Source organism: Sander lucioperca, chromosome 7 (assembly GCF_008315115.2).
Source record: "Sander lucioperca isolate FBNREF2018 chromosome 7, SLUC_FBN_1.2, whole genome shotgun sequence".
Taxonomy (NCBI): Eukaryota; Metazoa; Chordata; class Actinopteri; order Perciformes; family Percidae; genus Sander; species Sander lucioperca.
The window spans coordinates 38790188-38813147 of record NC_050179.1 but is presented as its reverse complement, the minus strand read 5'-3'; the positions used below and the strand labels follow the sequence as shown (position 1 = coordinate 38813147).

Here is a 22960-nt window from a genome sequence, read left to right as displayed (position 1 = left end):
TAATTGGTCATTATTGGAAATTAACACATTTTTATTAAAGGGTAACTACTATTTTTATCCTATGTTTTTGTGTGTAAGTGACTGATGGGAACAACAATCTTTGAAATTGGTCCAATTAGTTAAGCGTGAACGCTGTAACCAGCAGCCACAGACCTGGCTGCAATGTACAGGCCGTGACGTCTTTTCATAGTTTTATTTTATTTCTATCGTCTTTGAATGAAGTGCGTTTTACGATGCTAAAATTACTGTTTATTTACATGGAGTCTGGTGGCTTTAGCGAACGCAATTTCTCGGATGTTTTTATCTTTAAAAAAAAAGGATCCAGGTTGAAAAAAACGGTAGTTACCCTTTAAAAATAGCATGAGAGTTCTCTGAAGCCTTTTTCTCACATGAACTACGGACTATGTCCTAAGAATCATCTCCGGATCTTGTCCGGATGTTCCCTTTCTCACATGTAGTACACAACAGGAGATTGTCCATGTCAGACTCCCTCTCACCACCTGGAAGAGCGTGCAGCAGACAGTACGCGAGGCAGATTACACTACGTCTCAGAGTCTCTTTCCATTCCTCAAATTTGACTATTTTGGCGTCGGCCCTTACAGAAGTTCCGGAATCTTGTCGTCTCTCCAGTCAGACATTTTAGGTGCCGCCTTCGTGTAAATCACCCTTCTTCGTCTTCTTCACCCTCAGATGTTTGTTTTCTTCCAGTTTTGCATGAAACTGTCATCTACACACCCACACTGTCGCTGTCGTATTTATTCCATTAGAAAAGTAACCATTTAAAAAAAAACAATTCTTATTTAGGCTTTAGGCAAAAATGAGAGCACGTCATTTCAGACTGAAGCAGAATCTTCATGTCTACATAAGTTTAGTAGAAATGATCCGGCAAATAATCTATTAGTTGATTGATAGAAAATGAATAAGAAACAACTTCAGTCATCGGTTAATCACTAACGTGCGTTATGTAGAGAAAAATGAAAAACCTTCTCTAGTTGTAGATTCTCTTGTGTGAGAGTTTTCTGCTTTATATCATTGAGAACTCAAAATCTTTGGGACTGTTGGTTGAACAAAACTGGGAAATGTATTCATCTTTTTAGTGCCAGAACACGGACATCGGTCATCAAAGGCCCCATTGAAATTGATAGGATTGTGATTCTAATTCTCAAAAAATAATTTTTGAGGGGCTTAAGGTACTTAAGGAACAGTGTGAAAATTTGCACATGCATCAGAACCTCTGAAAAACTTGATATTTGATTTGTCTTGTTGTTGGGTGGAACATAATTACTCAATTGCACCCCCTACAACATTTCAAAGGAGTAGCCCCTTCAGTACGTTGCACCTATGATTGTATTCTGATGTATTCTGACTAAACAACTAATCAACACATCTAAAGAGTAGTTGACAGATTGAGTGAATAATGAAGATAGTCTTTAGTTGCAACCCTACATCAGCTCTCTGTAAGCCTCCCGGAGCTTGAATTGATGTAGTTTATAACTACTAAAGTCCTTCAGAATGGAAATAATAGTGAATGAATGAGTTGAAGCAGGTTGGAGTTTTGCATATGGACACACTGCAAGCAGTCAAAGGTTTCAGTGAATCCCTGGTTGGTGCGAGGCTGTCGGCTTCTGGGTGTTTTCCACAGGATTCCATTCATCCTGTGTGTTTCATTATGTTTATCAGAGAATATCCGTGTGTGTATATGTGTGTGTGTGTGTGTGTGTGTGTGTGTGTGTGAACTGTCCTGTGACGGTCTGACTTCTCCCTGCGTGTCTGATGAGACCTTTGTTACTTTTCTGTTTGCTCTCTTTCTGTCTTTTTGTCGTCCCCCCCCCCCCCCATGTCCATCAAGAAATGAGACGTTCTCACACCCAAAATGAGAAAAAAAATCACACTCCCAGTGCAAAATTCTTCCAGAAAAAGCCAGTGCAGAGAAAGAGCGGGCAAGAGAAGAGAAGAGGAGAGGCGGAGAGAGGGAGTCTCTCTGCCATCTTTTCACTGGGATGGCCATGTCTAATTGTGTCCCAGTGATAAATGAATAGGTTTTTTGTGGAGGGGTCAGGAACCTCCCTTGGATCAGAGGCCCATCAAAGTGAACGGTTTATTTTTTCTGTTTGTTCACCCCCCTCCACCCTCTGAATGGATATTTAAATGAGTATTCAGTAAATGGATCGCTGGATGCACTGCTCCTCATCACAGCGACAAGACTAATTCCACTTTTTGTGTTCTATATTATCTTCGGGTTCAAAGCAACTAAAGAGTGCAGAGTTAATACTTAATGACAAAATCAAATCACATCTGTGGTATGTTTATGCAAGTGTTTTATGAAGTCAGTGTAATATCCATTGTCAGCTCTTATCAAACTCATCCTTCATTTCTTGGTTTTCTATGGAAGTACATCAGATGGATTTTGACCCTGTGTTCTGGTTTGAAGGCAAATAAATGTTCTCTGTATTGGATTTATGTTGTGATTGGATAGTGTTGAGTATTGTGCTTTTCTTTTCCTTCTTTAACAGAAACAAAAGTTGAATAACAAACTTCTAGAGACAATGTATCAACCGAACGTATAAAAAAAAAATATATAGGTCAATCATTGGTAAAAAATTAAAAAAATATCGATTCTAGGAAAAGGAATCGATTTTAAAAATCGTCACAGATAATCACTCTCCTTTTTCTCTTCTTTTTTATTCTTCTTTAGCATTTAATTAAGACAAAAACATTCTTCTTTAAAAAAAGGTATTCAACATTATCAAACATTGTAATTTTATGGAATCTTATTGCGACTAGGAGATCATATATATCATATATATTCGCTTTACAAAATTCGGTTGTTCCAAATTAGGTGTTTTTAATAAAAATAAGTTAGGGAGTATTGTTTGACATGTTTCAACGTTTCGCCTGATCTAATGCATCACAAAGGAACACATCTCATTGTATTATTAAAACATTTAACATTTTGATACTTTTTTAGCAGATTTTGCAAACAATTCAACAGTCATATTTCAATATTGAAGTGATATTCTTATCAACCGAGCCGTTGTATCAAATACTCTTTTCCCCCTTCTCCAAATCCATAACACCAGCACAGTATTAAACTGAGATTGAAAATGAAAAGTCAGAAAGTCAATTAAAAGACATATTGGGAGTTAGTTAAAACAGTCTGTGAACAAAAGCCCGGTGTGGTGAAGTGTGGTGGCGTTCTTTGATTTTTGAGTGTTTTTTTGTCTGTAAAGAAAAAAAATAACTCTCTGGGTTGTTTGCGTTTCTTTAAACCAATCCCAATGGTCTTGGGTGGCGCTAAGCTCTGGACGCAGCAACGGTGGCTCTGCTAAATAGTCTGTGTGTACTTCGTCCACAGCGATCCCACCAATCGGTACCAAAACGTCCCAGTTAGAGAGGAAATGTCCTAAACGTAGTCTTTTTAAATCTTTACAATCATTCCCTGAAATAACCAAGCAGACCTGCCTTGTTGCACCATCCACATCTTTTCAAAACTTGACATTTTCAGCGTGTAGCTTGCTAGCTAGACAGAGTTTAAGAACAGCAACACACACAGAGAGCAGACATGTCAGGCTTTATCCTGGAAAGGTACTTCCATTGGTCCAGCCTAGTAGATATATATAGAGAGATATACTTGCTTTGACAAGCTGCACATGTTCATGTAAAGATAATCATTTTACCCTCTGTTTCTATGATCACAAGGTACAACAGTAGAATAACACTGTTCATGTTGCAAAGTAATCTACTGGAAATGTGTGCATGCATGCATTTGATTGGCAAACGCAGTGCGTTGCTGGATGAAAAGCTGCCAGAGCCGTCTGTGCAGTGTTACTGGGAGTCTGAACATAGCCCTCCAGCACTCATCCAGTTGGACCCAGACCACAGCAGGAAAGATAAACACAAGGACAGCACTTACACTTCATAGATTGGCCTGTGGTTTCACCATGGGGGAGGAATCAGTTTCTCTTTCCTTGTGTTTTAACTTGGAAAAGAGCCTGTTGGCATCTTAATCCTGGCTCATGAAACCAATACACTGTACTGTTATACTGTATGTTGTATGTTATCTGTTGTCGTGCACATATACTGTCACAAACTATCCAACAGAATTCCTTCCATTTTTGTTGAAATCTCTGGCATGCCACACTGAAGCATTTCAGGCAGTGTAGCAGACACACAGAGACAGACACACTCACACACACACACACACACACACACACACACACACGCAGGCTGCAGATGACTGTAGTGTGTCTAAAATAAAAGCGTGTGTCTATTTCAGTCAAAGCCATTCCAGTAATAGCACAAGCGGTGAGGAGGAGGGCTGGACACCAGATCTAATTGCAGCCTTGTCAATTGCAGCTCTCTTTCTGCTCGTGGAAACACACACACACACACACACACACACACACACACACACACACACACACACACACACACACACACGCAGCGCGCGAGGGCGGGGGGCATTTTGTCGGCAGGGGTGCCTGTATCAGTTTTCAACGGCCTAGTAATAGATGCCTTGTGACTGATTTACACACACACACACACACACACACACACACACACACACACACACACACACACACACACAACAGAGATTCAAGTTGTAAGAAATTGTGTTTTGCATTTCTGTATGTATTAATGCCATGTGTAATCAACGTGGACATTTCTGGTGGACACCACGTTGTGTCTCCATCTGTTACTGACAATGTTAATGATGATTTAACTGCAGTAAGTAAGTAAGAGTTTCTTAGAGAAAGGACAGCAGGAGACAGGCTCAGCTCTACTTCTCATCTAGGGTGAATGCTCCTTAGATCTGATAGCTGACGAGGCTGTGGAAGGAGTTTGCATTAGTCCTTGTGTTAACCTGGTGAAGGCTAGTAGCTTCCTCTGTGTGTTCCCACTGTGTTTGATTAACAGCACATACTGTATGTATGCCATTGTCCTGGGCTGTCAGGAATGTGAGTGAAGCAAGCGGTAATGGTTTTGTTGGATCCACGAACCTGCCAAAACTACGGGGGATTTCAGTCTTCTCCACTTTGTGCATCGTGACACTTTATTTTTTTAGAATCTTATTTGTGTTTAATCCCCATTTCTGCCAGATACTAAGACATCTTCTGGTCCACCATTTGGTTTCTAACTGCTGACTCCAGCTGTATCGGAATGCACAATACTCAGAAACTCAAGCATACATTTACTGCGATGTAAGACCAGGAAAAAAAGTGGATTTACGAATATAAGAAACATGAGGAAGTTTGACATATTTGCTTTCAAAACAGTAATTGATTATAAAAAAAAGTTGCCCATTCATTTTCTAACTGATTAACCGACTGATTGTCTCAGCTCTAGGTGTCTGACTTTTTCATTCCCCTGGGAACTTCTTTTGTGTTGTAACTCACAAAAGAAGATCTTTTTTTTTAAACGTTTTTATTCATTTTTCATTGCAGTAAGTTACAATCTAAAACAACCCCCCCCCCCCACCCCCCCCCCACACACACACACACACGTTTTTTTTTTTTCCATACGTTTTCTGAAATGTCCTCTTTAAAGTCCGCCCTCCATATCTCAAGTCTAACTGTTCACAACTGATTTTGCAGAAATGCCTTTGTTGTGATGTCAAATGGGTGGATTTCTAAATGTGCTTGTGTTTTGCCGTGTGTGCTTTCACAGTGGTGAAGTTGTTCTCTTCATTTTCTCTCGGGGGCCTTGAGAGCTCAGCGCATGCAAAAAAGACAAAACGCAAGCAAATGAAGACACATTTCTTCGGAAGAAGAACAATACTTCAGATTTCGGCGTCGGCCCTTACCGACAGAAGTTCCTGAATCTCCTTGTCTCTCCAGTTAGACGTTTTTGTTGCCGTCTTTGCGTTAGGGCCGGGTACCGAATTTGATACTTTTTAGGCACCGACTGAATCGCCTCCTTAGTAAAATGCCTCGTCATTCAATACACAATTTCAATACCTAAGGAGTAAATCTCATCAGAGTCATTGAGCCAATCAGCACGCAGCATGCTTCTACCAAGATCTAATAATGTCTGTGATTGGCTGTCTAACGTTACATGTTGTAGAGACACGCAGGAAAAACTCTATGCTACACAGAGACGGCTCACGTAGTTGGTTAAAATGGATTTTTATAAAATTGGTATTGAAAAAAAATCATTCAGGAACCGAATCCAAGTCACAGTATTGTTATCGGTACGTTACCCAGCCCTACTTTGTGTAAATCACCCTTCTTCTTCTTCTTCACCCTCTGATGTTTATCTTCTGGTTTTGCGTGAGCTGCATGAAATGTCATCCACGTGCCCACTCGCTTGCTGCCATATTCCATTATAACAAACATTATTTTAAGAACCCAAAGATAATATAGAACACAGTCTTCTTGCAGTGTGTGGAGCTCTCTGTCATCAGAGGGCTGAATGTCGCCCCCTCTGGGTCCTCCTCACTTTCCATTCAGATGGATACATTAAAACACCAGGGGTTTTCCTGCGTAGAGGAATGTTCTGGCGCCCCCCCAAAGAGGTTTTAGCCAGCCCCAAAGGAAAATCACCAGCACCAAAATGATAAGAATTGAGAATAAAAAAAGCAATTCAAATCCTCTCTAAATGTGTTCAAGAGCAGTTTAATTTACTAAACAACTGTTGAACAAGAACATCAATTATAAATATAAAATAAAATTTGAGAGCTAATCTTAATTTTATCTCCAGAGTCAGGCTGTACCAGACTCTCCCGGTGATTTAAAAAAAAATATTAATATTATTTTTTTTAACCAGTTTTGTTATTTGGGGTTTCATTTTAGGTTTTCCACAGGTTTTTAAAAAGTCTTAAATTTCAAAATCAAAATGTTAGGCCTTGAAAAGTCTTTTCTGAAGTATTGTATTCTAGGTCTTAAATATTTTTTATGTTGTGATATAGGTCTTAAATTTAATTCATAAAGTTTTAAATTTGACTTGTTGAAACCTGCAGGAACCCCTGCAGCATAATGTACATTTTTGTTTATCAAATTGGCAGAAATAGCAGCAAAATGCATAGATTTCTGTCAAATAAGGTAACAAAAACTCATTTCCATTACTGTAACACCCTGAACAAACTCAATTTTCTATCGAATAGTCCGGTTCAGGTCTTTCCTCTTTATATCCAGTCCCATTTCCCTGTAGAAAAGAGAGATAAAGACCAGGGATGTGTTGCAGATGAGTCAGGTTCAACTTGCAATGAAAGGAATACTGTAATGTTACAGTGGGTGGAATTCCCCTTCCAGCTGAAAATCACTTTTCAGCTGGTGTTTCCATTATTTTGTCCTGCTCTGTAGACAGTTATTCCTGTTCACATTTGGACACGTAACTTCCTGTGGACATTCCCATGTTTCGCCTTTTCCCTCCATCCTGTTTCCTCCAGCTCTTCTCTTCCCTTCCCAACACGCTCCCAGCTTCTTCCCTTCCACCTCTGTGTCACAGCAGCTCTCCTGTTACTCTCTGGATGGAAGTGGGAGGTCAAAGGTCAGGGTCAGCTGCTGGATTTGGTGTCTTTGGGACATTAGAGGAAGTGTTTTTTTTCTTTTCTCCCTAAAGTTATAAAATCTAACGATTGTATTCTACTATAGCTTGACAATATTCTGCACTATGCAAATGTATTTATGTATTACTCTGTGTCACCTCCTACTGTGCAATATACCATTCTATTAATCCACATCTTATCTCAACCTTTATATCTGTATATGTATTTTTTGTCTTCTTTTGTCTGTTTATAATAACGGTGTTAATAGTGTACATATTACTATTATTATTATTACTCTTCTTCTGTTTTTTCTATTTCTAATAATACTTTTTGTATATTTTCCCTGTGTCTATTTGATGTGTATTTGTCTTATTCTAATGTGTGTGAATTTTTTTGAGCTGCTGTAACAATGGGATTTCCCCAGTTTGGGATTAATAAAGTCTGTCTTATCTTATTTTATCTTATCTTATCTTAGCTGGCAGTTTGAATATAAGTCTGTACGAATTAGCTTTTCTATAATAATAATAATAATAATAATAATAATAAACTTTATTTCTATAGCACTTTTCTTAACAAGGTCACAAAGTGCTTTCCAGAAAAACAGCAGATAAAAATCAAGAACAACAATGTAGTAAAATACAAAAAACAGAGGTATCATGAAAAACCTGAGAAAATAAATGTGCGCTCCAGACTTGGAAAAACTCTAAAGTCTCTGGTCTTTGTGTTCCTGTCTCAGGTGATAAACGTGGACGGCAGTAACAGACAGACTCTGCTGGAGGACAAGCTGCCTCATATCTTTGGTTTTACTCTGCTGGGGGATTACATCTACTGGACCGACTGGCAGAGACGCAGCATCGAGAGGGTCCACAAAGCCACGGCTGTACGGGAGATCATCATCGACCAGCTGCCGGATTTAATGGGGCTGAAGGCCACTAAAGTGACGGAGACTTACGGTAAAGCTTCAGTGACCCTACTCCTGGTTGCTTGGCAAAAGTAAACAGAAATTCTCTGGTGCTACCTTATGAGACTCTCCTCCATGCATCGTTTTTAATGTTAATGTCTCTGTACGAATCTAAGGTTAAAATGTACTGGACCGAGAACGTGGACACCACTAAAATAAGTTTTTCCTCCATTTTCTCACAGCTTTACAGAACTAAAGTTTGATCGATATGTTTCTGTGAATGTTTGATACAGTGACGCTTCTGTGTCGATAGTAGCATGCTATTGCCTAGTATCTGCAAGAGGTCTTACAAGTCACTTCAGAGGTATTGTCAAGTCACAAGAACGATGTTAAGTATTTATTTCTCGATAGGGGTAACAAAATATATGAGATAAAATGCCAAACATATCAGATATATACAGAAATACGATGTCCTGAAGCGCTTCCGCCATCTTGAATGATTTTCTTCGACTCGAGCAACCAACGTACATACGTCACGCTGCCCTCACGCTGCCTTCGCTCCGACTGGCAGTCGCTTTGTCGCATCTCTCAGCATTTGCATAAACAGCCACTCCCATTGAAAATGAATGGCAGCCTGTCGCTTTGTCGCTGTCTCTTGTAGCTAATGTGACTGAGGCATTATACTGGCCGGCGACTAGGTTGCGGCAGGCCTCCATATAGGGCGCGCCATCTACGAGCATGCACGAAGACGTTTATACTCAACGCATTGTTCGTTGCCGTATTCTCTGAAACACCAGAGGGCGTGCAGACACAATAATCTGTGAATTAGCAAGAAGTAGTAGAGAAGAAGAGAGCGGAAGTTAAGGAAAGCAGGCTGCCTGGCAACACAAGTAAACACATCCATGTTAAACACAGACGTACCACCAAACATTGCATTTATCTACTCTAATTATTAACGTGACATTAGTATCGTTTAACTACTGTCTGTTTCTGACACTGTTAGGAACACCATTTTTTTTTAGCTTTGACAGAAACAATTTCTCATGTTTTTCCAGTAAAATGGTTTTTCTTTTGGTGTCTCTCTTTGACCAATTATTTAAGGCTGTTTGACTCCTTGTGGTCTGTACATGAAGAATCATACAGATGTTTGTAGAGGCGAACCTGCTCTTCCCAGCCAACCATTTAGAACTGAAAGCGCAGCGCATGGCGAGTTACAAAGACGAGGTGCACGACCTCGCAGCGCGACAACTTGCAGCGCCTTTGCGCTGGAAACAACAGCCGTGGTGACGTCATTTTTATGGATGAATGATGTAAAATGCTGTGTGAAATAAATGTTTAAACTTTGGTTCCAGGTACAAATGGCTGTGCGCTGGATAATGGTGGATGCAGCCACCTGTGCTTCTGGTGTCGGCAGGCTGTCAGCTGTGCCTGTCCCATGGGGATGGAGCTCCTCTCAGACCTGCAGACCTGTGTGGTGCCTGAGGCCTTCCTGCTCTTCACCAACAGGTACGCTTGCCTGTCAATGACTCTACCCCCCCCCCCCCCCCCACACACACACACACTTCTTTTACTAAGTTTAACAGGGACATACAAATGGCATTACAAATGACATTTCAAATGGTACATACAAACCAATTCCCTTTTAGATGAAACAAAGACCAAAGTTTGGTAGTATGAAACTGAAAGCAGGTAAGAAGCGTGAGTTAATTCTGAAGGAGTACATATATATATATATATATATATATATATATATATATATATATATATATATATATATATAAAGGACAATGATAGGCATGATAGTACAAAAAAAGAATAATTATATACACATACCTACTGTAAATTTGAACAGAGAAAGTAAAGAGAAAAAAAAAAGAAAAAAAGGAAAACACCAATCTAGAATAGAAGGAGAGGAAAAAAAGAGAGTCTTAGCAGCCGCTGCTACTCTTCAATTCATCAAACATAACATCAGGACAAAAGCACTTGGTGAAAGGTCAGTCTGGGATAGCAGTGAAGCATAGTTTCTCGAAGCCTGTCAGTGACTCTGAACAGCAATACATGTGTGTGAAAACTGACCACAGCAATCCCACCAGTCAGTCCCAAAACGTCCCAGTTAGGGAGGAACTGCCGTAAACATATTCTTTGTAAATCTTTACAATCATTCCCCGAAAGAACAGAGCAGGCCTGTCTTGTTGCACCATCCACATCTTCTTCAAAACTTGACATTTTCAGTTTGAGTGTAGGGTGAGGGATGTGGCAATTTTCCTGGAAATGTACTTCTGTTGTTTCAGACTAGTGAGGATTCTAACTTGCATTCAATTTGCAAAATTCAATTTTTCCTCAGGGACAACATCAGGAGTATCTCTTTGGGTACCAACAGCAACGACGTGGCCATCCCTCTGACTGGAGTTAAAGAGGCGTCCGCTCTCGACTTCGATGTCTCTGAGAGGAGAATCTACTGGACAGACATACAGGCCAAGGTGGGCTGGGCTAGAGCTGAAGATCTTTGCCCGAACCCGACGGGACCCGATGGGTTCCGTCGGGTTCGGTCTTAATTTCTATCATGTTACGCGGGCTCGGGCCGGGCTCGGGCTTGCGCTCCTGGTTGCGCAGTAAACGAGCGGTCAGGTGAAGCGTTTCGATTGGCGTGTAAATGGATGCTGAGGAGGTGAAACAGAGGCTGGCTTCTGGAGGACTTATTTTATTTCTTTGTTCCAACTTCCAACTGGCCGATAGCCTCCGTTAGTCATGAATAAATTATGTTAAAAAATGTATAAATTACTCATTCTTGACGGAAAACAGCTGTGTGCGTGCGGCGCAGTCTCTTTTTTCTTTCTCTCCCTTTTCCGCCGAGAGGTGCGTGTGCCCGCTTGCGGTGTGAAGAGCTATTTTCCGACATGCGCTCTAATCACTGCTGATAGACGGCCTTTTGTACAGTCGGGCTGTAAACGGGTTCGGGCTTTTAAAAAGCTGTCAATCAAAATGTACTGGTCGGGCTCGGGCCGAATTCTGTCGGGCTCGGGCCTTGTCGGGCCGAACTTTTAAGGCCCGATTACAGCTCTAGGCTGGGCTGTACACATGTACTGAAGTTTGAGCAAACACTATTTGATTTATGAAATGAGCAGGGTAGTATTTCTATAATAATAAGTATGGTACGTAACTCAGTCAGAAAACATGTGTTTATTTTTTCCTGACCTTAATGGACAGTGTATTTATTCCTCATTTAGAATTTTGGTAATTTCATGACTTTGAATTGGACTCTGTCTCTTCCTCCCCAGACGATCAGCAGAGCGTACATGAATGGCAGCTCTGTCGAGCATGTCATAGAGTTCGGGCTGGACTACCCAGAAGGCATGGCAGTTGACTGGATGGGGCGTAACATCTACTGGGCCGATACAGGCACCAACCGCATCGAGGTGGCCCGGCTGGACGGCCAGTACCGGCAGGTTCTGGTCTGTAAGGATCTGGAAAACCCGCGCTCACTGGACAACCCGCGCTCACTTGCACTGGACCCGGCCAATGGGTAGGAATGACAAATGCAACATTGAAAAAGCTGGTGGCTTTATTAGTAAACTTTGCTAAATTGTGCAAGATCTACATCCTGGTCATTTGACTTCCCTCATATAGTTTTTACATTTTTCAACTTCTAACATGGACAAGTGTATGAGGTAGAGTGTATGGCACAGTTCCGCTACAGTAAGAGTTTTGTTTTATCTATCTGTCTGTCTGTCTGTCTGTCTATCTATCTATCTATCTATCTATCTATCTATCTATCTATCTATCTATCAATCTATCTATCTATCTATCTATCTGTCTGTCTGTCTGTCTGTCTGTCTGTCTGTCTGTCTGTCTGTCTAACTATCTATCTGTCTGTCTGTCTGTCTGTCTGTCTGTCTGTCTGTCTGTCTATCTGTCTATCTATCTATCTGTCTGTCTGTCTGTCTGTCTGTCTGTCTGTCTGTCTGTCTATCTATCTATCTATCTATCTATCTATCTATCTATCTATCTATCTATTAGTCTGTCTGTCTGTCTATCTATCTATCTATCTATCTATCTATCTATCTATCTATCTATCTATCTATCTATCTATCTATCTGTCTGTCTGTCTGTCTGTCTGTCTGTCTGTCTAACTATCTATCTGTCTGTCTGTCTGTCTGTCTGTCTGTCTGTCTGTCTGTCTGTCTGTCTGTCTATCTGTCTATCTATCTATCTGTCTGTCTGTCTGTCTGTCTGTCTGTCTGTCTGTCTGTCTGTCTGTCTATCTATCTATCTATCTATCTATCTATCTATTAGTCTGTCTGTCTGTCTATCTATCTATCTATCTATCTATCTATCTATCTCAGGACAAAGCTGTGGCTTCAAACAGCTCAGCGTTGGATAAGAACAGTTTAGAAGTGAGTCAGTGTCAGACACCTGTGTTATGCTGGAGGTCTGTGACTTTCAAGGGTATGAGTTGGTGCCAATGACCTCATGTAGCGTGTCTCCTCACTGTCTGAGGTAGTGAGAGTGGAGCGATGTCATCGCGTTGGTATGTAGGTACAACAGCCAGCGGGCCGCCTCTTTGCCCCATAACCTCCAGCTGAGAGAGGGAGGATGCTGTTACCGCCACGTTTAACCCTAATCAAACCAACCGAGACACTCACTGATTTACCTGTGTGTGTGTGTGTGTGTGTATGTGTATGTGTGTGTGTCTGTCTTTGTGTCCATGCTTCAAATTTGTTTTGCTTGGATGGTTATATTCAAGGCTTAGTTATTACACTGGCAGAGAGTGTGTATGTGTGTTAGGTTCCTGTGCCAGCCGGTCAAACATCCTAACACATGTCACTCACTTGGTGGTATCTTGATGATGTCATGGTGCAGAGCTGTCTACACGTGTGCCTGAAGGCGTCTGATGTTATTTTATGATCACACACTCGTGCTCACACGTTAATAAAGACAACAACAAAGTTGTTTTCTTTCACAGAACTTGACAAAACAAATGGAACAAAGTGGAAACAGATTCCTATTCTATAGTATATGATCCATTGTATCAGAGAAAAAAAAGGAAAGCCACGGTAACTCTTTGACATACAGAGATGGACAGCTTCCGCATGTGCCCCAGGTTGAAACTGTGTTTTGTCTCCACAGCTACATGTTCTGGACAGAGTGGGGGGGTCGGCCTCGTATAGCCAGAGCCTACATGGACGGCAGCACCATCACCACCCTGGTGGATAAAGTGGGCCGGGCCAACGGACTGACCATCGACTACGTAGACCATCGGCTCTACTGGACTGACCTGGACACATGCATGATAGAAAGCACCAACATGCAAGGTTTGGACACACTCAGCAACACACTTTTCAACCAGGCAGTTACCATGCCAACACCCAAAGGCATCCTAATATTCTTTGTGCATCTGTGACAGGCATATGGCTCATCTCTTTGTAGATAGAACATTTAAACCTACATTATAAAGTAAAGTAATGTTCTCTCTGCACACTTTGAATTGACATCTTAAAAAGATCAGAACATACAACATGACCAGAACTGAAACTAAAGCATTCTCAAGACTTTCTAACCATATTTCTTACCTTTTAAGTGCAGGTTATTTACTGCCTCGTCTCATTATTTGTTTGTTTGTCTTTGCCAGTCTTATCTCTAAAACTAATTGATTTGCATGAGATTTGCTGTTCACATTCTCACACCAAATGAGATAAGAAACATATTGATTTAGGAGACTTTATGACCTTGACTCTAGTGCCACCATCAGGCCAACTCACACCTGCCTCTCTCTGCACTACATATGCTGCCTTCTACATCCCAAACTACTGTATTATAAGTACCACTTATTTCTAGGATGTTTTTGACACTGACAAATTAATTTCAGGCTTCAATGACAGGGCTTTCCCTACATTATAAGGCTTAGGTGCAGCACCTAAGCCAAATGAATGTAAGTTCAATGTGAGAATCAAAACTAACTAAATGACTTTTCTCAGATCTGATGATTGCAGTTTTGTCCCCAGTTGGATGATGACATGGTTGTGGTTGATGGCAGGATGAAGAGCAGGTGTAACATTACAGATGTTGTCATGTCTCGTGCAGGCCTCCAGAGGGAGATCATAGTGGACGACCTCCCTCACCCCTTCGGTCTGACTCAGTACCGAGATTTCATCTACTGGACGGATTTCAACCTGCGCAGCATTGAACGGGCAGACAAACGTAGCGGACTCAACCGCACTGTGGTGCTGCAGGTATGGAACCAGCTTCAGTTATGGGTCAAGTGTCAGCTATTTTTGTACTGTTATAGAGACTTTCATTCATTCGCTTTTGAGAGGATTTCAAAATATTACTGATCATTTTTAAAGCTCATCAGGGTCTAGCCCCCGACTACATCAAAAGAAATGCTGTCCCCGTAAGAGCCTGTTTACAGCCTTAGGCTACATCTCCACCGCTACATTTTGGTTTTTAAGTGGAGTTATCAAAAATATCAATCAGTCACAATACATTCAGTCCAGAGATACTGAGCTTTGCTGCTGTGACGTCACTGTGTCCCCAGGGCCAGCTGGAGCTGATGCTGGACATCCTGGTGTTCCACTCGTCCCGTCAGGAAGGAACCAACGAGTGCTCCCATAACAACGGCAACTGTGCCCATCTGTGCCTGGCCACGCCCGCTGGGGCCCAGTGCCGCTGTGCCTCCCACTACACTCTGAACCCTGATGGACGAAACTGCAGCTGTAAGTACACAGAGAGACACCAGTGTGTCTGGGAATTCCAGGACTGGCTGGGAAACATATTCTCCTTCAATAAGTCTAGTTCAGGGGTCCTTGAACAAGGCAGTAAAATACAGTGCTGCTGTTCTAAAATAAAAGCTGGTATTTAAAGAGCTCATATCATACTCTTATACTTTTCAGTGTCGATGAAGGAGGGAGACGAGAATGTGCTGCCTGGATCATTTACTTATAAAAATGTTCTTCCTGAATAGGGTTGGGTACCGAAATCCGGTGCTAATATGGCACAGGTGCCTTTATGACCTGCATCTACCAGACCGAATAGCAACGCAGATTTCGGCGCCTCATTTCGGTGCAACTGATATGTCTGCGCTTCTCTCGGATGCTCTGAAACAGACGATACAGGAAACACAAACATCGCAGCAGCTAACGTTAGCCTACCGCTAGCTAGTAGCTGGATTAAACACGGTTACAATGCTGACAGCTAACGCTGAACGGTGTAAAGTGTGAAGATTCAACACCGGGATGCAATGTGCCGCTACCGTTGTCGGAAAAACACAGACGGTGCGTTCAATGAAACTGGTAACCTACAGCCTCGTGGTGCATTCAAAGTTGTTGTTAAAGGCTCTTTTCCCATCTGGTTGTTGTTTTTCTCATTCAACAGCAATTTACTAGTGAAATAAGTTATTGTTATAGTTATTACATTATTATTAAATCATTTAATTTTGACCATATGGCCTTAGCAATAAACAAGCCTTCTTTAATGTCACCAACTGTTGTTTAGTACCCTTCTTTTTTTTTCTTTTTAACTTTTTTAAAAAGTATCGGTTAAGGCACCGGGCAAAAATTATGTATGCGATTAATTTAGATTAATTAATCACAGAGTATGTAATTAATTAGATACATTTTTTTAATTGATTGACAGCCCTAATATATATATATATATATATATATATATATATATATATATATATATATAGACACACACAATACTGTGACTTTGATACTAGTTCCTAAACAATACTCCAATACCTAATATATATATTTTATAAAACAAAAATAAATTGAAAAATAATAAAAACATTACACATTACGTCACAAATCTTTTATTTTATATTCCAGCTTCAACGTAGAGTTTTTCCTGCGTGTCTCTACGACGTGTAACGTTAGACAGCCAATCATAGACATTATTAGATCTTAGTAGAAGCATGCTGCGTGCTGATTGGCTCACTGACTCTGATGAGATTTACTCCTTAGATATTGAAATTGGGTATTGAATGTTTGAGCTCATTTGTCAATACCCTACATGTTTGAATTTCACACTGTGTCCGCTCAGCATGCTCACTCCTTCACCCAGCCTCTGTGCCTCTCTGCCTGCAGCTCCCTCCAGTTTCCTGCTCTTCAGTCAGAAGGCGAGTATCAGCAGGATGGTGTTGGGAGAGCAGAGTCCTGACATCATCCTGCCCATCCACGTCCTGAGGAACGTCCGGGCTGTCAGCTACGACCCGCTGGACCGGCTGGTCTACTGGCTGGATGGACGGCAGAACATCCGCAGGGCCAGAGACGATGGAGCCATGGTAACACTCTGAATGGATGCTGATAGGTGTTTCTCTGTGAAACATACTATCAAACTAACATTAAACCAGTCCATCATCCATGAGGATGATCCATCCTAACCCTGTACAGCTGTATTAAAGATAAATCCTGTAGCTGGCTGCGGATTGGTGGATCTGCTGTAGCAGTAGGACGGAGAGCAGTGTGAATATAAAAGTGATGATCTTGCTGTTTGTGCCTATAGTCCTCCATGATCGGGAGCAGCGGCGCTCAGCCAGCGGACAACCAGCTCCACGACCTGAGCCTGGACCCCTACAGCCGCCACGTCTACTGGACCTGCGAGACCACCAACACCATCAACGTCCAGCAGATGGACGGACACACTGTGGGCGTGGTCCTGAAGGACGATAGCGACAAGCCGCGGGCCATCGTGGTCAACGCGGAGAAAGGGTGAGCTCATTGTCATTAGTTCCACAGAAGCAATGCTTGGTTACACAGTACACTCTAGAAAGCGTAAAGGATCCAACCAGTTGTGAGTTTAATGGTCTAATCATCTCAGCTGGACTTGTAGCCGATATATTGTTGGTTAGTTTACTTTAGAATTAAAGGTTTTATAAACTACATGTTTGATGTGCAGAAATCTTAATGTGTAAAGTAACTAGTAACTAAAGCTGTAACAGATGAATGTAGTGGAGTAAAATGTACAATTTTTCTCTCTGAAATGTAGCGGAGTAGAAGTAGAAAGTGGCATAAAAAGAAAAAGACTCAAGTAAAGTACAAGTACCTCAACATCTGGACTTAAGTACAGTACTGGAGTAAATGTACTTAGTTACATTCCACCACTGGTTACATCAACATGTTGTACTCTGTGTGCACAGTGTCCTACAGTAGATAAATGTGTGTCTCCCTGCAGGTACATGTACTTCACCACGGTGCAGGAGCGCTCAGCTAAGATCGAAGGAGCCAGTCTGGACGGGACGGAGAGGGAGTCTCTGTTCACCACGGGTCTGATCCGACCTGTGGCTCTGGCTCTGGACAACAAACTGGGAAAACTGTTCTGGGTCGACGCCGACCTCAAACGCATCGAGAGCAGTGACCTGACAGGTAGGCCTGTAACAGTTATTACATAACTGTCTAATTGTCAATTTCTTTACATAATCACGGTGTCTTTGTTTAACCGCAATTAATTGCCGACATTAGCTAAGGTCTTAAGGCGTATGAATGGTAATTGTTGATTTTGTTTAGATGTGCCAAATTGTAATTATATAAGTGATTATTGGTCAGACTGTATTTTTATATTATTATTTAAATTGTTAGTTGTTGGAGACACCAAAGCAGGGGGAATGAGAGGGGGAAACACCAGAGCAGGGGGAATGAGAGGGGGAAACGTAGCAGAAGATATTTCTTTTTAAACCAAAACGTAACAGGGAGATGTAGCCTGAATTGGCCTGGATATACAGTATTACTTTCATATTCTTATGACATCGTTCCCCCTCCCCCAGGAGCCAATCGCATTGTCCTCCAGGACTCCAACATTCTGCAGCCCATGGGGCTGACCATTCTGGGGGAGCATCTGTACTGGATCGACCGGCAGCAGCAGATGATCGAGAGGGTGGACAAACTGACTGGAGACGGACGCACGCGCATACAGGGACGGATATCATACCTGACCTCCATCCACGCTGTGGAAGAGATGGACCCCCAGGAGTTTGGTACGCACCTCTGCCTCAAATAATGCATTATTCAAAGATACAGTGGCAAAAAAACAACGTTGTATATATATCATACATGATGAATGAAGTGTTTGTGCGTGTGTGTGTGTGTGTGTGTGTGTGTGTGTGTGTGTGTGTGGTCGCACTTGTATGTTTTGTTTGTTTTTGTTGATTGTATTCTTATATATATATATATATATATATATATATATATATATATATATATATATATATATATTTCTATTCATGCTTTGTTTTAAATGTGTATGCTGTTTTTAGTGTAAAGCACTTTGGGTTTACGTGTAATGAAAGGTGCTATACAAATACAAATAATGACATTGACATTAAGGATACATTACATTTAAAATGTAATAAATACATCAATAAAAAATGGGTACATGTATACACAAATACAATTATATTCAGTCAGAGGATTTTTGGGGGAAAAAAGCTCTTGTTTCCAAAAGCTTAAAACTTTGTCTGAGTGACTTGAATAGAGAATTCAGTTCAACGAGAAAAGGTTAGTGCTGTCAAACGATTCAAATATTTAGTCGCGATTAATCGCATTAATGTCATAGTTAACTCGCAATTAATCGCAATTAATCGCAATTAATCACACATTTGTATCTATTCTAAATGTCCCTAGATTTATTTTTGTTCAATATTTTTTCTCATTTAATGCTCTTATCAATAAGGAAAAGTGGATTGGCTTGCTTTGTGCGTTGGTCGCCTGGCTTTGACAAAGGGGGGGGGGGGAGAATTGGCATCAGCTGTGTGCTTGGCCATCAGCTGTGTGCTTGGCCATCAATTGGTATTTCAGACTGGACGTGCTGTGATGATAGCTCAGTTCACAACAACAAAACACACAGATCACTTTGGTCTTGTCAATGGAACCATTTGGCAACTTTTTAAAAGTAAACTTTCCATTCAGAATCTTATTGGCATCCATTTCGGCGTCTCGTGCTCGCCATCGCCTACTACTCTTTGGCCGGCTTGCAAGCCCAAACAAGTGTGCACGGCGTGCCTGTTGTTCTGTTTCCGGTCTAGCTAGGTCCGGTGTGGTGTTGTAGTTTTTCTAACGTTACTAGTTGTTGCAACAGCATGTGAAAAAACTACAAAGTTTGCTAGGCCAAAAAGAACATTAATCTCGCGATAAAAAAATTGACGCTGTTAAAATGGGTTTAACTGACAGCGCTAGAAAAGGTATAAAATAGGTAGGGAATTTAGCAATGTTCTGTTTTTGAATATGATGACTTCTGCCTTAGTTTCTGCCATATATTCATACTATATCAGTAGGGCTTTGTTGATGTAGTGGTCTGGCAGGATGGTTTGTAATGACTGTTTCCTCTCTCCAGCATCCCACCCCTGTTCCCGCGACAACGGGGGCTGTTCCCACATCTGCATTGCTAAGGGAGACGGCACCCCCCGCTGCTCCTGCCCCATGCACCTGGTGTTACTGCAGGACCTGCTACACTGCGGAGGTAAACAGCAAACCACACCAGTCAGACCCAAAGTTGCCCCCCATTCATTTGAATGTGGAGCAGGCTGAAACACGCACACACGCACGCACGTGAATATATATATATATATTTTTTTTTTTTTTTACATGTTCAAAATAAACTACAAACTAACTACAAACATATTGCCTCCTCTCTCTCTCTCTCTCTCTCTCTCTCTCTCTCTCTCTCTCTCTCTCTCTCTCTCTCTCTCTCTCTCTCTCTCTCTCCGTCAGAGCCTCCCACCTGCTCCACCGAGCAGTTCACCTGCTCCACCGGTGAGATCGACTGCATTCCCATGGCCTGGCGCTGCGACGGCTTCCCCGAGTGTGACGACAGCAGCGACGAGGAGAACTGCCCTGTTTGCTCCGCCGCCCAGTTCCAGTGTGATAAAGGAGGCTGCATTGATGCCCAGCGGCGCTGCAACGGGGAACCGGACTGCGCCGATCACTCTGATGAGCAGGACTGTGAAAGTAGGTTCACACTGAAAATATCAGCTCAGTTAACGTGGAGCTTTTCAGCTGCTAGAACTACAGTTCAGAATCAGCTAAGTGTTCCTGAAGACACCCTCCTAATGGATTTTATCCAGTAAAAGTGTCCATGCAACACATTCAGCAGCCTCTTAACCCACACATCACTTATATAAAGGAAGTGTACAGAAAGTAAACTAAACAACAATATAACGGCTACAAGTCCAGCTGAGATGATTAGACCATTAAACACACAACTGTTTGGATCCTTCACACTTTCTAAAATGGGAGGATTCTTCTTTACTTTTAATACTTTAAGTACATTTTCCTGATGATACTTACATACTTTTACTTGTATAACATTTTCAATGCAGAACTTTCACTTGTAACAGAGCATTTTTACAGTGTGGTATTATTACTTTTACTTAAAGTACTCATATTATGCTTTTTGGCTTTTTCCCTTTCCTTGTATTATATATCTTTTTGTGCACATTATAGGTTTACAAAGTGAAAAAGCCCAAAGTCCCCCCCAAAGGGACTTACCATCTCCAACAGAAAACACTGTTCACAAACTGCTCCAAACAGCTCTATTGTAGTCCAGCCTTTACTTCAGAGACAAACGTGGTCACTTTGGAACACACGTTATAATGCTCGCCTAGCTGCTAGCATGGCACGCCCTCATACTCTGCTTCTGACTGGCTAGTAGTCCTTACCTAGCTACTGTCAGGGCACGCCCTCATACTCTGCTTCTGACTGGCTAGTAGTCCTTACCTAGGTACTGTGAGGGCACGCCCTCAGACTCTGCTTCTGACTGGCTAGTAGTCCTTACCTAGCTACTGTCAGGGCACTCCCTCATACTCTGCTTCTGACTGGCTAGTAGTCCTTACCTAGCTGCTAGCATGGCACGCCCTCATACTCTGCTTCTGACTGGCTAGTAGTCCTTACCTAGGTACTGTCAGGGCACGGCCTCATACTCTGCTTCTGACTGGCTAGTAGTCCTTACCTAGGTACTGTGAGGGCAGTCCCTCATACTCTGCTTCTGACTGGCTAGTAGTCCTTACCTAGCTACTGTCAGGACACGGCCTCATACTCTGCTTCTGACTGGCTAGTAGTCCTTACCTAGGTACTGAGCATGTGCGACTCCCAACAAAGATGGAACAGAAGTGAGAGGTCTCACTCTGTAGCTAAAACAGAGAGCTCAACACACAGGGTGAAAAGAGGAGCTACAGCAATGTGCAGCACAACAAAAATATGGTGTTTTTTGAAAATGAAACCACATAAACCTATTCTGATATAACCTCTAAATACAATTATTAACCTGAAAATGAGCATAATATGAACACTAAGTAAAGGATCTGATTAACTCTTCCACCACTGTACGGGACGCAGGAGTTTTCTACGCGGAAGGTCTATGCTAACTGCTGGGTATAATGGATAGTTGTTGATCTCCGTCTCAGTGTCCATCTCTGTTTCTTGCTCTTCTGCAGTCATCTGCCCTCCGAACCAGTTCCGCTGCGGTGACAACCAGTGCATCACTAAGAAACAACAGTGCGACAACTACTCTGACTGTCCCGACGGATCAGATGAGCTCGCCTGCGGTAAAAACACTGAAACAGGATACAGTAAGCACACATGTATTTTCTCTGGTTGAGTGCCTGTCCCTGACTCTGTATCCTCTGTTTCCTGTTTGTTTTCCATGTGCAGAGTATGTGTCTCCCCCCTCCAGTGGCATCCCTAACACCGGGCCCAACACCATCGGCCCAGTCATCGCCATCATCCTGCTCGTCTTTGTGGTCGCAGGAGCTTACTTTGTCTGCCAGCGTGTGGTGTGTCGCCGCTACAAGGGCCCCAGTGGGACGTTCCCTCACGAGTACATCAGTGGTACACCCCATGTGCCGCTGAATTTCATCGCCCCCAGCAGCTCGCAGCACGGCACCTTCCAAGGTAGGATCAGACAGGCATTGGCAGTGTGTAATGCGCTCTTTAGTAATAGAGAATCTTTGGTTGAAGTCTGTTCAAATAAAGTCAATTTAGTTGAATTATAGTTAATAAGAAAACAATTACACATGCGTTTCAAATACTTGATTGTAATGTCTTAAAATCTTCAAATCTTTGAGTCAAGAGGCTTTAAGGTGGAGGGAAAAACATGCATATATACAAATTCACCATAATTAGATGCAGATATAATTATAGATTCTATAATTGTTTTCTGACTAGCAGAACAGAAACATGATTTGTTTCCATCCAAAAATTCATATTGTCACATTTTGTTTGTCAGGTGTTCCACATAAGTCTGTGTCTACCAAGTATCTGCAGGGTTTTTCCTGCACTGAGGATTTTTTGGCACACTCTGAAGAGGTTTTATATATATATATATATATATATATTAGGGCTGGATGATTAATCGAAAAATAATCGTAACCGAAATTCAGAGCCTATAAACGACGTAATTTTACCAAGTCGGTTATTTCGGTCTTTTAATCCTATTAATATTTCCGCGGCCGCCCACTGTGTGTTAATGTACTTTCCCCTTAAAACATATTACGGCCGCTGCGTGTGTAGTCACGTGACTCCACCCCGTCCAGTCTGCGACCATAGGTGCTTTCCGATCGGATAGTACTTGTACTTTTTAAG

General features: G+C 41.8%; 1 protein-coding gene across 1 annotated transcript in view; it reads left to right on the top strand.

The window, feature by feature from the left end:
* Positions 1-22960, top strand: part of lrp5 (low density lipoprotein receptor-related protein 5) — a 68576-nt gene that overhangs the window by 42366 nt on the left and 3250 nt on the right. The window contains exons 12-26 of the mRNA XM_031285385.2: positions 8223-8439; positions 9740-9893; positions 10732-10867; positions 11666-11910; positions 13515-13699; positions 14469-14617; positions 14923-15100; positions 16475-16671; positions 16893-17098; positions 17562-17752; positions 18151-18360; positions 19716-19841; positions 20093-20329; positions 21814-21924; positions 22031-22270. Coding sequence (XP_031141245.1) covers positions 8223-8439; positions 9740-9893; positions 10732-10867; positions 11666-11910; positions 13515-13699; positions 14469-14617; positions 14923-15100; positions 16475-16671; positions 16893-17098; positions 17562-17752; positions 18151-18360; positions 19716-19841; positions 20093-20329; positions 21814-21924; positions 22031-22270 — 2782 coding nt within the window. The remainder of the gene's footprint in view (positions 1-8222; positions 8440-9739; positions 9894-10731; positions 10868-11665; positions 11911-13514; positions 13700-14468; positions 14618-14922; positions 15101-16474; positions 16672-16892; positions 17099-17561; positions 17753-18150; positions 18361-19715; positions 19842-20092; positions 20330-21813; positions 21925-22030; positions 22271-22960) is intronic.